The sequence below is a fragment of the Sceloporus occidentalis genome, unplaced genomic scaffold (assembly GCF_023333645.1).
Source record: "Sceloporus occidentalis isolate IW3139 unplaced genomic scaffold, rSceOcc1.0.p SCAF_20, whole genome shotgun sequence".
Classification (NCBI taxonomy): Eukaryota; Metazoa; Chordata; class Lepidosauria; order Squamata; family Phrynosomatidae; genus Sceloporus; species Sceloporus occidentalis.
The window spans coordinates 984,049-1,001,091 of NW_028317000.1; the positions used below are offsets into that span (position 1 = coordinate 984,049).

General features: G+C 38.8%; 1 protein-coding gene across 5 annotated transcripts in view; it reads right to left on the reverse strand.

Moving 5' to 3' along the window:
- The window catches only part of LOC149301697 (sodium/potassium-transporting ATPase subunit beta-1-interacting protein 1), a 67,976-nt gene that overhangs the window by 15,526 nt on the left and 35,407 nt on the right, over nucleotides 1–17,043 (reverse strand). For 3 of the 5 annotated variants that reach the window (XM_089483848.1, XM_089483847.1, XM_089483849.1), the window contains exons 2-4: nucleotides 15,335–15,472; nucleotides 8,420–8,500; nucleotides 235–432 (exon numbers count right to left, since the gene is read on the reverse strand). In XM_089483848.1, coding sequence (XP_089339974.1) covers nucleotides 235–432; nucleotides 8,420–8,500; nucleotides 15,335–15,472 — 417 coding nt within the window. Of the gene's footprint in view, nucleotides 1–157; nucleotides 433–8,419; nucleotides 8,501–15,334; nucleotides 15,473–17,043 lie in introns of all 5 variants that reach the window. The other 2 variants (XR_016272181.1, XM_089483850.1) reach the window with 2 other exon arrangements.

The following is a 17,043-nucleotide window of genomic DNA, read 5'->3' on the forward strand; positions in this document are numbered from 1 at the left end:
TGGGGGGGGGAGGGGTTAGACCCCAAAATGTAATTTTTCAAAACTACTTCATATATAAACCCAGTTCTCTTTACATCAAGGTAATCAAAAGCAAACCCATGTTGTAAAATTGGATGTTCATGGGTAGGAATTTTGCTACAAGAGTGGGCAGAATCACCTTCAGTATCTCAGCTGTTTTTTAAAGGATCAGTGTGGAGGAAGATTCAGCTGGAGACGGCTGCTGGTACCACCTACCGCAAGGAATATCTGCATTGCACTGCTCACCACCTCAATATACTGATAATCCAGCAAGCACCCAGTGACAGTGATGACATGATGGTCTTCAAGAGCCAGATGGGAGTTGATCACCGGAGTCACCAGGCAACCAGGACCATTCTCCATCCACCATGAACGATGCAGTGATGTGTTAAAAGTCATGATGAAGTCCCGGTCCTAGAGGAAATGGGACACAGCAAAGCAAACTCAGACTCGGATACTTGAATTTCTGCACAGAAAGTGTGGAGAACCTCTTGTAGTTTGATCTATCTGCACTTCTGGGGGGAAATGGAAGTTCCCCAACCCTGCTTATGCCTCCCTCTTGTGCAGGTGGGATATTATTTTGGCAGCACATGGATCAGAAAAAAGTATTCACTATTAGTGTACACCAGGTTTTCTCAATCTGGGTTCCTGAGAACCCTAGAGTTTTGTGAGGGGCTGTGAGTGGGAAAAAAGCCAGAACATTTGTTCAACTGTAGATATAATAATGATAATGCATGAGTTTCCTGAGACCTGAAAATTATTTCAACATTTCCTCCAGGCTAAAAAGGATATGGCTTCCACTTTAGAACAGGGGAGAGAATCATGAAGTTTTCTAGATTATGTTTGACTTAAATGCTCAATGAAAGAATGAAAAGAGACAAAAGTCCCATGTATTGTGTGATGGTCCAAAAACTTTTGTTTCTTAAAAACCCCAATACATTTCAACCTTATCACCAATTCACTTTCTTCAAAGCCTATACAGTTCTCAGAAATTTCCAGAGTTGCAATCTGTATTTTCTACTGAAGTACAGTGGGACCTTGTTATTCACAGGGCTCCATTCTGGACACACACCACTCCGGTGGATACCAAAAACCGCGGGACCTCAAGTCCCACTGTCCCCAATTGCAATGCGTGCACACAGCCACAGTGCCATGAGAGAAAGTCCCTGTTGTTCCTAATGGTGGTGCGTGCATGCAGCCACACCATTAGAAACAATGGGACTTTAGGTAAGCCCCTGTTGCCCCAAAACAACAGAGGCTTATCTGAAGTCCCATTGTCTTTAGTGGTGGTGCAGCCATGTGTATACGCCACCACTGATGACAATGGGGGCTTGCTGCCCTCAAATGCTTAAATCTGCAGATAGCAAGCCTGCAGATAACAAGGGCCCACCATACAGACTGCAACACCAGAAACCATCACACAGCACAAGGGACTTTGTCTCCTTTAGTTTTTCCATGGTGAATTTGTGTTTTCTAGTTTTTTGTTCTGTTCCTATCCGTTATACTGGACTTCAGCTCTCAGCATAGCCAATGGTGGAAAGTGATGGAAGTTGTAGCCATCCTTGCTTTAGAATAAGATGTATTATCAAAATTTACACTTTCTGCACATATTGTTCATATCCATCCAATAAAGTTAGTGCCAAAGTCCCTCTTCTCCAAAATATTTGTCATAAACAACCAATTTATATTGTCATATACAGTGGACCCTTGTTATACGCTGGGGTTTGGTTCCCAGATCCCCCGTGTATAACAAAATCTGTGTATGCTCAAGTCCCATTAAATATAATGACATAGCAAAATGGTGTCCTTTATAAAAAATGGAAAATCAAGGTAAATTTATACTTTTTTGGAACATTTTCAAACCGTGTATGCTTGAATCCGTGTATAAAAAATCTGTGTATAAGAAGGGCCGACTGTACTTACTCTATGTCCAAAACAAATCAAAGCTGTTTGTTTCTCATTGTTTATCTAAACATTTTAAGATAAGATACAGACCTTATATTGTCTCTCAACTACCTCTGATTTATGTTCATTTATGTAATCTTGTAGTATAACCTTCAGTCTCTCTATCAAATTTGATATTAAAAATATAATAATTATTTAACACAAAGATGAGCCTACAATTTTTGAGATCTAAAAAAATCACAGTCTTCCTTTGGTATGAAAGATATATCCGCATTTCTCCAAGATTCTGGAATTTTCCCAGAACTTAATATAGAATTCATTGCTGTAGAGGCAAACATATCTTATCTCCTAAACATTTATTATACAAAGACAGAAAACTGTCTGGTGTCAGGGTATTTTTCATTTTGCCTTTTTGTTAAATAGCCTCTATTCCCAGATTCTGCATCCAGAGATTTAACTGTCCACCGCTTGAAAATGTTTTTTTAAAAATAACCCAGAAGCAAACCTTGATTTTTGCCCTTTTGTATAAGGGTCACTACTTTACTATGACTTTGTATATAATGGGACAAGCATCCATAGATTTTAATATCCAAACCCCAGCAGATAGTAAGAGCCCAATTTACTTTCCAAGAGACACCAAAGTTTTAATGATCACAGCCTCTTCCTAGCCATCTTTTTAGGAGGATGGGGTTCTTCTTTTTCAAGGCTCCACATCAATGTCAGCTTCTTTATCCTCTTCTCCTGAAGATTCTGCATTGTGATCAGACCTTTTCTCTTCTTGTTTTTCTTATTTTTGGACTGTAATTTCTTGTCAAGATTGAATCTTGGACAAAGGTATATTTGTTTCTTGCCAACTATCTGGAATCTTCCCAGTTTGTAACATTGAATGTGTAGTTTGTTGGACTGGTATCAAGAGTTCTTCTTCAAAACACTTGTAGTACTGTCTAATAAATAACAATCCATCTAGCCCTGGCGTCTTCCCTAAGGTTGTCTTAACTGCCTCACAGATTTCACTCACTGTAGCAGTGCCTTTGTAGATTTTCTCTGTTCTTATGTTATTTTAAGCAGCTATTCTTTCTTCTTGTGCTCATCCAATTTTTTTTCTTGAGACTTCTTGCTATTTATACAAAGAAGAATAAAAACTATACAATGTTTTCTGTATTCTCTGGTTGTCTGTGAGCATAGTATCACCCTCTCATATCTTTAAAAATTCTTGAAAAATATCTGTCGTTATGAAAATCATAGAATCATAGAGTTGGAAGAGACTGCAAGGGCCATCCAGAGAAGTAAGTATAATCCTTCATATCTTCATTTCATATCTCCAACAGTCCATTAATTCCATTAAATCAAAACACACCTTTGGCAATTTACTTTGGATACTTTAAATCTTTTTATCCAAAGTACAGTCTCCTTCATGGGAGACCACCCCATTCCTCTCACCCAGCAGGAACAAGTTGTTATATAATAGATCCAACCATTTATTCCTATGTTCTGTGGACAAAACCGTTCTGTCTTCACATGAAGCATAAACCCCAACCACCAGTGTTTTAACCCCTTGTAAATTAATCTGTACCCCCCACATGCAGACCTTTCTCATCTGCCAGTACTAGTTGTGAGCCAAGAACTGAACTGTATACAAAACTATCCCTTCTTTTCTTCTTCTGATGTGCAGTCATCAAGTCTTGTCCTAATTTCTTATGTCACAAATGCTTAATGTTCTTTTTTTCTAATATCCGCCACTAGTAAACAAATTATATCCAAGTTTAGTTTTCTTAAATAGTGAATAAAAATCCAGTTCTATGAAGCATTAGGTCTATTTATCTTCCAGGAGATCCCTGGCTGGTTCTGATCAGATAAGACTCCAGTGGCCTCAGCTAATGTCATCAGATCCTCTTCACAACCCAGTTTGTGTTGCTGATTTGATCCCTGGTCATCTTTAATGAAGGAGTCTCCTCCCTTGCTCCTTTCCTTGACTCTGCTCTTAGTCGTCTCCTCTTCTTTCTTTTAATCTTCTTGTTCTGTGTCCAGATCTTTTCCATATCTTCTCTTTCCTTGGCCATATCCAATGAGTTGATTTTAAATCGTTGATCTTTGTAAATAAAACCCTTACTCTTCAGTTTATCCACTAAAAACAAAAAGTTATAATCCTTTCTCTTTCGCAAAATTCTCAGTGGAATTCCTTTAAAGACTGTTGTCTCTTTTCCATACACCTTCAATCTTCTCTTGTAGTCTTCCTAAGGAAGTGGACAATCAGATTTCTTGTCACTGTCAGTTTTGAATGTATTTGATAAATTCTCCAGAGGATCTTAAGGCCCAGGCATTTCATACAGCTGGAGATATGGTCTAACAAACAGCCTGGACCTGAGTCATATAGGGTTTTATAGGGCTTTGCCATTTTTGAATAGCACCAATGCTTCACTGAATTTTACTTTCAAATTCTCTTGGGGATCTTCTGGATTTGATCTAAATCCCAGACACTGTTCTTCATCTCCATCAGAGCCAAATTATCCTGTTGTTGTTCTTTCTCTTTATCCATCAGCTTTTAATTCCAGTTTTTCAATTTTATCACTTATAATCTTGTGTTAATTTTCCAAACTGATTCCTTGATCTCCTTCACTTCTCTTATTTCTTGGTGTGGCTCTTTTTCAGCTTTTCTCTTGTTTCTCAAATTATTTCATATCCTTCCATATTTGATTAAATTCATCAATCATTTTATCACTTGCTGTAGTAGTTACTTTATCAGCTGAAGTATCTACTGATGATCTTCTCATTTCAGTGGCTTTCTTTGCTTCTGTAGCTCTTGTTCTAGTGGTCATTTTTCTAACCAAAATCTTTTTATGTCCTATGGTTCATCTTTCCAGTGAGTGGCAGCATTTCCCAAAAATAATGTTAGCCATTATTATAGTTATGGCCATTAGGTGGTAACACTCAACCAGTTCAAGAACACATTCATCTTTGTTTCTTCAACAGTTACCGGTAGTTCTGGCTTATTTAATTTGCTCATGTTTTAAATAGAAATAAAAATAGCAATAGCATTTACATTTCTATACCGCTTAATAGTGAACTCAGCACTCTCTAAGCAGTTTACAATCTATAAACCAACTGCCCCCAACAAGCTGGTATTCATTTTACCAACCTACAAAAGGATGGAAGGCTAGGTCAGCCTTGGAGCTCTGGGTTTGAACTTGCAACAGTACTGGTATTTAATCACTCTGCACTACCAGGCTCCACCATTTCTCATAGTAAGTAAATTCTTTTTCATTTGTTTACATGAGTACAGTGGGCCCTTGTTATACGCTGGGGTTTGGTTCCAAGATCCCCCGTGGATAACAAAATCCGTGGATGCTCAAGTCCCATTAAATACAATGGCATAGCAAAATGGTGTCACTTATATAAAATGGCAAAATAAAGGTTTGTTATTTGGAATTTACACTTTTTCTGAATATTTTCAAGCCGTGGATGCTTGAATCCGTGGATATAAAAGTTCAAGAGATTATAAATAAAGGTTAATAATAATAATAATAATAATAATAATAATAAGTCAACATGGTTTTAAGAGTCCATTTAATAGCAGCTTGACTTTGGTAGCTGAGCATGCTGCTTCCTTAACGCACCCCACTCCATCCGTGGCAATTGCCGCTGAAAATTTACCCACTGAAAGAAGAGCTGAATTTGGGGTTATGATTGATCTCATGATTCTTCCCCAATCCAGAGGAATTTGCCACTGCTGGGGTGTTCCCCCGACCCATGTTCATTATCCGAAGCAGTCCCCCCACCAGCAATCCCAGTCTACTCTTTCCATTGTCAATCTTAATCCTGGTGCCAAGTGACAAAAATGAAAATGTATTTTGTTATCCTTCATTAATTAATCATTCATCCTTAGTCTGTGAAGTCCTTGTGTGACATAGAAACAGATATCATTCTCCATCCATATTATTAGGAGGAGAATATACAAACAATGGACTGTGGCCATTTGCATATAACCTCTTTCCCTCCAGAATATCATGACCTTTCTGTGGCAACTCATTCTCTCTCTGCCAGATTACCACTTTAGTTACAGCTGCTACCATTTCTGTTATTAGTCCCCACAATCACCACCAATTTACACCTGTCTATGGTGCTGCCTAGGAAGCACACAGCAGTGTTGTCACTCATGAGATGGAGAAGTAGTACATCTTTATGTGGTCGAAGGCCTTCACAGTCGGCATCCATAGTTTTTTGTGGATTTTTTGGGCTATGTGGCCGTGTTCTGGAAATGTTTATTCCTGATGTTTTACCTGTATCTATGGCTGGCATCTTCAGAGAATGGTGGCATGGAAGTGTGTGGGGTATACATACTGTGATGGTCAATATACCTTCACTTTGGGTAGTTGTTTGTCTTCACTCCTATGGGTTTTTCAGGATCTGCCAGCTCTTCCGATGTCTGAGCTAGAGTAACCATTAACCTTTACAGCCCAGTCTAGGTGTTTCAACTCATTTTCATTTTTACCATACATCAAAGGAGTCACAGACAGAATAAGCAAACTTGCAGGGAGATGTAACCTCTCTATTGAGGATCACTAATTAAATAGACACAAAGTCTTCTTGCATATCCCTCCCACCCTGAGGCCTGGCTATTCGGCAACAGGTCAACACAGACTAACATGTAAATCACTTCCTCTCAGCCAAGGGTCACACAGTATATATACCCTACACACCTCTGTGCCACCATTCTCTGAAGATGCCAGCCACAGAGGCAGGTGAAACATCAGGAATAAACTTTTTCAGAACACATCCAATAGCCTCACAACTCCCACAAAAAACCTAAGTACATCTTTAGCTCACAAGTTCACTGGATGAAGATGCAGGAAATCAGAGACCAGCAGAAACTGTAGCAGCTGCTCTTGGCTCAGCAGGTGATAAAATACCACATAGGTACTAGATGCAATTGTGTCTTGCTGTAATAGGTGGCAACTCTTCTTAAGAATGCAATGAAACTGTGAGTGTGAATTCCCCTCTTTGGATGAGGAAATTTATAGGGCACACTGTTGAATAGTATCATGAAATATTACTGACAAGTGGTTTATATAAAGTGCAAGCAGCCCTGATAGGAAATAAAGTGAGATTGGAAAGTGCTTGGTTACTAGTGTGTATGTATGTAAGAATTTTGTTAGGTGTTTGTGATGTGATTCCCTTAAAGCTTTTTTGGATCCTCCATCTTTTGCTAATTGTTCTCCAGACTCGCTATGTGACATGGAACAATGTTACCAAGTTACCTCCAGTTTACATAGAGGCCTCTCCTTGCTCTAAAACAACTATTTGGGGGAAGGTGTGTGAGGAAGAACATGGCAAAATTGCTCCATGGCCACAGAGAGAGGGCAAAGGCAGGAAATAAAAAGTGGATTGGGGACACAAGACAGGGGAATGTTAACAGGAAAAATTGATAAATAATAGGGCTATAATATTCAACAGATTAATTGGTTAGAATGGAGGAGAGGGAGAGCAAGAGCTAAGGTGCAGATGGCAGATTCTTAATATATATATTATCAATACAAGAACTAATTTAAAAGCTGCAGGTGACAAACACCATCTTTAAAGTACCATTAAACATTTAACTGGATGGCAGTTCCTGAATAAAGCCAAGATACAGCTAAGGGCTTGACAGATGGCCCCAAAGGGGTGGCCTCCAGTCACCCCTTTCCTAGCTGGATTGGGGCTGCAGCAACCTCACGCTGCGGCCTTTCAAGGGTGCCACAGCCGCAGTGGTGTGGCTATATGGCGCTCATTCAGTGCTGCATCATCTGGACGCAGTGCTGGAGGCCAACCATGACACAGCGCACAGTCTGAAGCAGCGCGCAGCATCAGGGCAGAGTCAGGCATGTGTCAGGAGGATGCTATGCCCCAACTCTACACTCAGGCTGGCCTTTCAGGCCAGTCTGTAAAGAGCCTAACTTTTCTTTTCTTTTCATCACACCAGTACACCTTCCAGATCCAGCCATCCTTTTTTCAGAACTGAGCAATTCACAAAACAAAAACTGAAAGTCAACAATATGATATATTTCTCCCTTCTTGGTTTATGGGCATTATATTTCAAATAGTGATTTCACCATTCCTGCGAAGGTGTGCATATCTCATTAAAGTGAAGGGAAGGGAAAATTCACTTTTAGGTTTGCGGAAAAGCACAAGATTTGAAAAGATACAGGAACAGAAACCCCTATATATTACAGGACATTATTTCATACCACCTATGTATCACCCTCTCTATCAGTCTGTTGTTAATTTTATTTGGTAACATGAACACAGGAATGGAGTGGGAGGAACAGAACAAGAGGGGAAAATGCAAAATGTTTCCAAAATGCTGTAACATCTTTATGAGACACAGTCACCTCCTGAACTGTCATCTCTATTTAACGTGACTGATCACAGCAGAAAGATGATGGATGGAAAGCCTTGGATTGTCAGGTGGATCACTGGTCTGAGAAGGGCATGCACTCAAAATGATTATGGAGGTAATTACCTGTGAAAGGTGTCCTACTTCCAGGTAAAAACAGATGATGAATGAATTCCATCCAACCCAAAGCATGAGCCACACTGCATACTGGAGAGGAAGAGAGCAAGAGAGAAAAAGGAAAGGATGAGAGTTAAAAATGTATCACAAAGAAGCCAGTTAAAGCCAGGAGAGTTCCGATTCTCAGAAACTTGCTGTCCCTCCCTCCACACACATATCATTATGTGTTTAAAAAGAAAACCCATCAACAAAAACACCCCTTTCACCACTTATCCAGCTAGTAAAATCTGTGGTCTGCACATGGAAGGACAGAGGTGGCAACAGGATTGAGACTGCCAATTGTCATTATTGTGTACCTTCAAATCATTTTTGGTGCATGGGGACCCTAAGGCAAACCTATCACCGGTTTTTCTTGGCAAGAATTGTTCAAAGCGGGTTTGCCAGTCCCTTGAGGGCAGGGAAATATCTAATTAACAAATTGTAAGCCTTGGCTGAAGAGCAGGATATAAATAAATAAGTATTATTATTATTATTATTATTATTATTATTATTATTATTATTATTCTGAGTGTGTGACTTGTCCAAGATCACCCAGTGAGTTTCTGTAGTCAGCAGAATTCATTTATTTAAACCATTTCCAAAGGGATGACTGTGCTAGTTTGTTGCAGGGAGAAAAAGAAAGCAATCTGTAATGTATTTTGTTGTTGTTAACTGCCATGATGTTGACTTCAAAGTCTGATAGCCTCCTGAATGAGAGACCTCATGTCACCTGAACATCAACAATCCTGCTCAAGTCTTGCAGACTCAGAGCCATGGCTTCCTTGATTGAGTTCAGGGGCATCACTTGGGGGAGCGTGAGGAGGCTGCACCAGGTGGTACTCCAAGGTGTCCCCAAACACCTGTCTTTCGATGAAGAGATGGCATGAATGGGGCAAGGCTCAGTGGTTGGGGAAAGGAGGGGTTTTTTAAAGGTTTTTTTAAAATTAATTTTTTTTAAAAAGCCATTTTTCATTTATAAAATTATTCTTTAAAAAATTTCTTTAAAAACATCATACCAGATTTTAAGTTCAATCACAGGAAACTATGTACATGTAAATACATTTATGCTGTGTGTATGATATTATAATTTAAAGGCATAATTTTACTTTTGCTAGTTGTTTATGTCACAATGATTGCCATTACATTACAGTGATATACAGCAGTTACAATTTACTAAGGATTCTGTGTGGTGTGTTATGGGAGGAGATCAATGGGAAGGGTGACACCATGAGTTAATGCACTGGGTGATGTTGTGTCTATCAGTCTGAAATGTGGTTTCCTCTTTTCCGAGTCTTCTATCTTAGCAAGCATTATTGTGTTTTCTAGGTAGTCATGTCATCTCGTGATATGACCAAAATGTGACAGTTTCAGTTTAGTCATCTTGGCTTCTAGGAAGGTTCTATTTGTTCATATTTTACTTTTGCTTCTCATCTATCCGTAACGGCTTGAAGAGTTTAATCTGTTATCCATTGATAACAGAATGTTATCCATTCTCTTTCTTTTTGGCTGCAAATAGTGCCTTTGTATTGGCTCCCTGGCAATATCCCTGGCTTTAATCCTGCGTTCTTCTCAGGCTATACAAATAGTACAAATCTATTTTTCACATTATCTTTAAATACTATGGGGATATTCTTCAGGTTGTAATTCAGTATGATAGTTGATTTTGTGTTCTTCTTCAGCTTTACTGCAATGTCTGATGTTCATGGTTTGTGCCACAATCTGCTCTCGGTCTTGTTTTTGCAGAGAATGGAGCTTCTCCATCTTAAGGTTCCATTTATGTAGTTGATTTCTATATTAGTCATCCTGTGATATCTGTGTATACAGTTGCTTCTTGGGTTGCTTGTAGGATGTGTTTATGGTGAACTGTTGGCCTTGCAAATTTCAGTCAGTTTGTCTCCTGATTCATTTCTTGGTCCTAATTTTCCTACAATCTTTGGTTCTGCTCTGTTTTTTCTACTTTTGCTTTCTAGCAATCCATGATTCAGGAGCTAGCATGGTGTTGTGGTTTGAGTGTTGGACTATGACTCTGGAGACCAGGGTTTGATTCCTGTTTGGTCATAAAACCCACTGGGTGACTTTGGGCAAGTCAGCACTCTCTCAGCCTCAGAGGAAAGCAACGGTGAACCTCTTCTGAACAATTCTTGCCAAGAAAACCCCATAATAGGTCTGTCTTAGGGTTTCCATATGTTGGAAACAATTTGAAGGCACACAACAACAACAACCACAACAACAGCAACAACATACGATTAACAAGAAATCCTGTTTTGGTATGTAATTAAATTCCTCCTGGACTCCAGCACATATATGTTCAATTTCCTTTTCTTCTTCTGACTCTGCAATTGGATTGTAAACGTGGCTTAAGGTTATACTGAAGGAGTTCTCCTGAAGTGTTATCAACATGATTCTGTCAGATTTTGTGGTATATCTTTTGATATAATGCTTTTGTTACATCTCTCCTCACCATAAATGCCACCCCATTTTTTCTTAGATTTCCATTTTCTGATAATTATCTGACTCAAAATGTGCCATTCCTGTCCACTCCAGCTCATTCACCTCAAGTATTGCAATGCTTATATATCTATATTTCTAGCTTCCCTTGATTTATGCTTCTCACATTCCATTTTCCTATAGTATGTGTTGTGCAACTCCGGACTTTCCTTTTGCCTCTGAGCATACAGCTGAATCTCCTTTCAGCTTGAGTCCAGTTGTGACATTAGCCACAGTGCTACTCATAGTTGTCCTCTGCTGTACCACAGTAGCTTGTTAAGTACTATCTAGTCTGGGAATCCTATCTTCTGACACTTTCTCTTCTTTGATGGTCCCTTTTTTCCATACTGATAGGCATTCAGACAGCTGAACTTATTTTACAGGGATTTACACACACATGCATATAGAGAATGCTGGAGAGAGTGAGGTGAATGAGGTGAAGTGGCCACGAAATACCAAGAGTTTGTGTAAATTTTTAAAAAGACATTTGAGTTAATATACACTATATGGGTAGGATCTAGATTAAATTAGTTTTATACAAGTCCTGTATATGGGGAAATCTATCTTAACGAGAATATGTGCAAATCTACAGCGCTATATAAATAAATGATGTTGATGATGATGATGATAATAATAATAGGTTTTATTTATATACCGCCCAATCACTGGGAATCCGAGAGGTTTGATGATGATGAAAGGGATCTAGGACTCCTAGCAGACCACAAATTGAACATGATTCAACAGTGTGATGTGGCAGCTAAAATGACCAATGCTATTATAGGCTGCATCAATAGAAATATAGTGCCCAGATCAAGGGGAGTAATATGACACTGTATTCAGCTTTGGTCAGGCCTCACCTGGAACATTGTGTCTAGTTCTGGGCATCATAATTCAAAAAGGACATTGGGAAACTGGAGCGTGTCCAGAGGAGGGCAACTAAAATGGTGAAAGGTCTGGAAACCTTGCCCTATGAGGAACGACTCAGGGAGCTGGGGATGTTTAGCCTGGAGAAGAGAAGGTTAAGAGGTGATATGATGGCCCTGTTTAAATATTTGAAAGGATGTCATATTGAGGAGGGAGCAAGCTTGTTTTCTGCTGCTCCAGAGAACAGGACCCGGAACAATGGATGCAAGCTACAGGAAAAGAGATTCCAGCTCAACATTAATCATAGAATCATAGAGTTGGAAGAGACCACAAGGGCCATCCATTCCAACCACATTGTGCCATGCAGGAGATTTAAATCAAAGCATCCCCAACAGATGGCCATCCAGCCTCTGTCTGAAGACTTCCAAGGAAGGAGACTCCACTACAATCTCCAAGGAAGGAGTTTGTTCCACTGCCAAACAGCCCTCACTGTCAGGAAGTTCCTCCTAATGTTTAGGTTGAATCTCTTTTCCTGGAGCTTGCATCCATTGAGCTTATGTAGATGACCTTGTTTTGACAATAACCGACCCGATTGAGAGTAATGAGAGATTAAAACATTAAAAAAAAAATTGGGAAAGTAGCAGGGTACCAGTTTAATAAAGAAAAAACAACCATGTTGACTATGAATCTGGCCAAACAGGAAGTAGAAATTTTGAAAGAAAAAACAGGATTTCAAGTTGAAAAATCAGTTAAATATTTGGGCGTTACTATCTCAACAAAAAATAAAGACCTTTTTAGTAATAACTATGAAAAAAACTGAAAGCATATCAAAAAAGATTTGTATAGATGGAAAAGTTTAAATACATATTTCATGGATGGGTAAGATAGCTACAATAAAGATATTGGTTTTACCAAAGATAATATTTTTCCCCAAAAAATCTCGCCATTATCACCAATGATCAACCTTTTAGAAATTGGGGATAAGATTTATCAAAATTCATATGGAATAATAAAAAACCCAGAATTAAAATGAAAGTCCTATAAGATTCAGTGAAGAGAGGAAGTGTAGCATTGCCCAGTTTAAAGTGGCATTATTACACATACTGGTTAACTGGTTGGATAAGGTTGGATAAAAAAAGAACATTAAATTTGGAAAGAGCAGATTTAAAATTTGGACTACATGGATACCTGTTTTATGAAAAAGTCAAACTTGATGGTAACTTTAATAATCACTTTATTAGAAAATCCCTTATAAGAGTTTGGATAAAATACAAAACAAAATGGTGTTCAAACACCCCACTTTGGGTTTCTATGAATGAAGCTATGTTCACAAGAGAAGTACTAAGAGCAGATGGTTGAGTGACATATGCAGCCATAACAAAATTATATCAAGGTAAGAGAATAATGAAATCACAAGAGGAATTATTAAAGGAAGGATACTCTTGCAATTGATTTGCCTATAGACAATTAAAAGAGAGATTTGGTATGGATAACAAAATTAATGGAATTGGACCAGCAGAATTAGGATTGGAAAATACTATGTAAGATCCCAGGAAACAAATATCAAACTTATATAAATTATTAATAAAATTTGAGTTAGAAGAGGAGACAGTTAAAGAGTTTATGGTAAAGTGGGCTAAAGATTTAAATGGACTTATTCATAGAATCATAGAATCGTAGAGTTGGAAGAGACCACTAGGGCCATCCAGTCCAACCCCCTGCCATGCAAGAAATCCAAATCAAAGCATCCCTGACAGATGGCCATCCAGCCTCTGTTTAAAGACCTCCAAGGAAGGAGACTCTATCACCTTCTGAGGAAGTGCATTCCACTGTCGAACAGCCCTTACTGTCAGGAAGTTCCTCCTAATGTTGAGGTGGAATCTGTTTTCCTGTAGCTTGCATCCATTGTTCCGGGTCCTGTTCTCTGGAGCAGCAGAAAACAAGCTTGCTCCCTCCTCAATATGACATCCTTTCAAATATTTAAACAGGGCTATCATATCACAGCTTAACCTTCTTTTCTCCAGGCTAAACATCCCCAGCTCCCTAAGTCGTTCCTCATATTCAATTGGAGATTTTGGGGAAAAAGAATAAACGTAACATTAAATGTGGATTTGAAAGAAAATCTATACAAATCCCTATACAGGTGATATTTAACACCTTGTAAGTTATCGAAAATGTTTAAGAATAACAAAAACACATGTTGGAAATGTCAAAAAGAAGTTGAGACTTATCTGCATTGTTGGTGGAATTGTCAAAAAGCTAAAAACATTTGGGAAAATATTCATAATGAGATGGGAAAAAAACATTCAAATTTATGGAACAAATGGGCCCCAAGATGTATCTCTTGAATATAACTGATAATTTAAAAATGGAAAACACAAAAGAGAAATTATTATTTCACACAATTGTGGCGGTGAGGATTATATTGGCGAAACACTGGAAGACAGAAGAAATCCCCACATCGGAGGAGTGGAGATGGAAAGTAATGGACCTGTGTGAAATGGATAAGCTACTTCTTTACTGAAAAAAGCTCAGTAAATGATTTCTATAAAGAATGGGATTTATGGAAAGAATGTATTCAAACAGAGAAAAAAGGAGAAATACACATTGCTTTACATGAGGAATAAAAGAAAGATAAAAAACAATCTTTTGAACAGCACTAATTGCAGAACTGTTGGTCTAAAATGACGACACAAACATTTATAATTAATTGTTTGAATCATATGCTCTTCCTTTCTGATATAAATAAGAGTTAGAGGATTTCAATTAATATTTTGGGGGAGAGCTTAGTTATCTTTGGAAGTATAAAGTTGTTATAGATATTGTATTGACATAACTCAGTTAATAATTCTCTTCACAGAATAATGCTGATTTATTATTTTGTCGTTTTTGTTCTAACAAATAAAAATGCAAAAATAAAATTTAAATTTTTTTACATTGACAGACCCATTGACTCCATGTAATATCATTGTAATCAATGGGTCAGTGTAATTCAGTTAGACTATGAATACAAGTCTGTCTATAGATTTGCCAACGGAAGATGTTACTTTGTGCACCTAAGTATTTCTTGTGAGAGAGCAATTGAACAGGGACCATCAATCAATCAGCCACTTTTGTTATATCCCACCTGTTTCCCAAGTCTACAAGTCTATGCAAGATTTTAAAAAACCCACATACCTAAAATCCCATGTAGCCAAATACATACAAATATTAAGACTGAAATAGTATTAAACTGTCTATACTGTTATAGCGCTTGTGTAATATTTCTGCTTTCTTTACTATTGGCATGTTTGCCTGAGGATTCTGTAAGCTGCAATCCAACTTGGATTGGTAGTTCCAACTGGTAGTACCAACCAGAGTACAGCTGTCGAATCAGCTGCTCAACTGTTAATTTCCAGGCTCTGCTTTTAAAAAACAAACCAACGAGTCAGTTCCCAATGATAAAACACAGCCCATGGTTTTCTGTTCCAGAAGAAACACATAAAGCACAGAGTATCTAGGGTATGGGGATGTCTCTGTCATCTTGGTACCTACCAGTATGAGGTATTTGGATCTGTACTGAATGGTGCCAAAGATGCCCAGGATAACAGCCATAATATGTAAAAAATTAGCCAGGATAGGAGCCCACTGATAAGCTAGAAAGTCAAAGATTTGCCTCTCCAGGGCTGCTATCTGAAAGAAAACAGAAATGGGACAGAGCAGAGAATTACTCATGCAGCAGCATCTCACAGAACATATATAAGAGGGGGGGTAAAGAAAGAAATAGCAAAGTATACCACAAAATTAATGAGAAATCCCACAGACTATTAGTTACAACAGACAAGATGTTGATATGATTCATTGGCCAGTATTAAATAAATTAATCATGGTGCAAGAGGATTAATTAGAAATCTTCATAAGCCAAAGATGAAGATGGAGAGGAGATATGAATAGAAGAAGCTAACCAAGTCTAAAGATATAAAAGGATGAAGGCAACACTCAAAATTTTGAGTGGAAGGCAAAAAGAACTAGCTTCATGTGATGCCCAAGCGATTGGTTTTACAGTGGGGGAACTGCAGCCCTCCAGATCTTATTCCACAGTAAGACCTACAAATCCTCAGACTTGGCTATACTTGAGAGTTAGGGCTGCTGGGACTTGCAGTCAAACAGTGTCTGGAGGTTGCAGTCCACAATATCTATTTTGTTCCCACTTTTTAAGAGGGCGACAGGGAGATTATGGCGGGATACAAACCGCCGCTTTGTGGCGGTCTGCCGCCGCCGCCGCCGGTTAGTCCGCGGGGGAGCCGGAGCCTCCACACGGCGCGGCTCCCGTGCAGACTGAAAAAGAAGCTCCAAAATGGAGCTTCTTTTAGAGTCGCGTTTGTGCCGTAGCGAGGCGCCAGGGGCGCACTTGCTACGTCACAAAGGACGCGACACGTCTGGACGCTATGCGTCCAGTACATAAAGATGGCGGCGCCCATGTGGAAGGAGCGCCACCATCTTGTACGTATAGGATACGTACTAGGGTTAGGGGGGTGCGGAAGCACCGCCCCTTCCTAACCCTAGTACGTATCCTATACGTACTATATGGCGGTTTGTATCCCGCCTATGATTTGGCCAACTCCAGGAGGGATATGACTGGAGAATTTTGAAGTTCATTAAGGGCCTACCTACCATTGTCAGGTTTAAATGGGAAAGGGAGTGTAAGTTAACATCAAACATCCACTACAATAATATGACCCAAATCTCACACATAAAACAGCAGAATCAAGAGAGATAACATTAATGCAACTACCTTCAAAATACACATTAAAATTTAATCTAAAATATTTTATTTTTTTAAAAAATGTCTGTACAAATTATTTTTTTAAAAAAACTCTGGGGCCAAAAAGGACACAATGTTGTACCTGACACACTCCCTTAGGAGGGCATTCTGAAGGCGGGTGCCTCTGAAGGAAAGTCACTCGCTATTGTTGACAATAGTTGCATTTCTCTTATGGAGGGAAAATGGATAATCTGAACACATGGGCAGGTTCATACAAGATTCTTTTTTCAGGAGCTTGCTAATATCATCACTGCACATTCACTGCCTTTGTCCTCTGTGGCCAATACATCAGAGCCTGGACATTTACATTTTAAGAATTCGTGGTTATACAGTCGGCCCTTCTTATACACGGATTTTTTATACACAGATTCAAGCATACACGGTTTGAAAATGTTCCAAAAATTATCAATTTACCTTGATTTCCCATTTTTTATAAGGG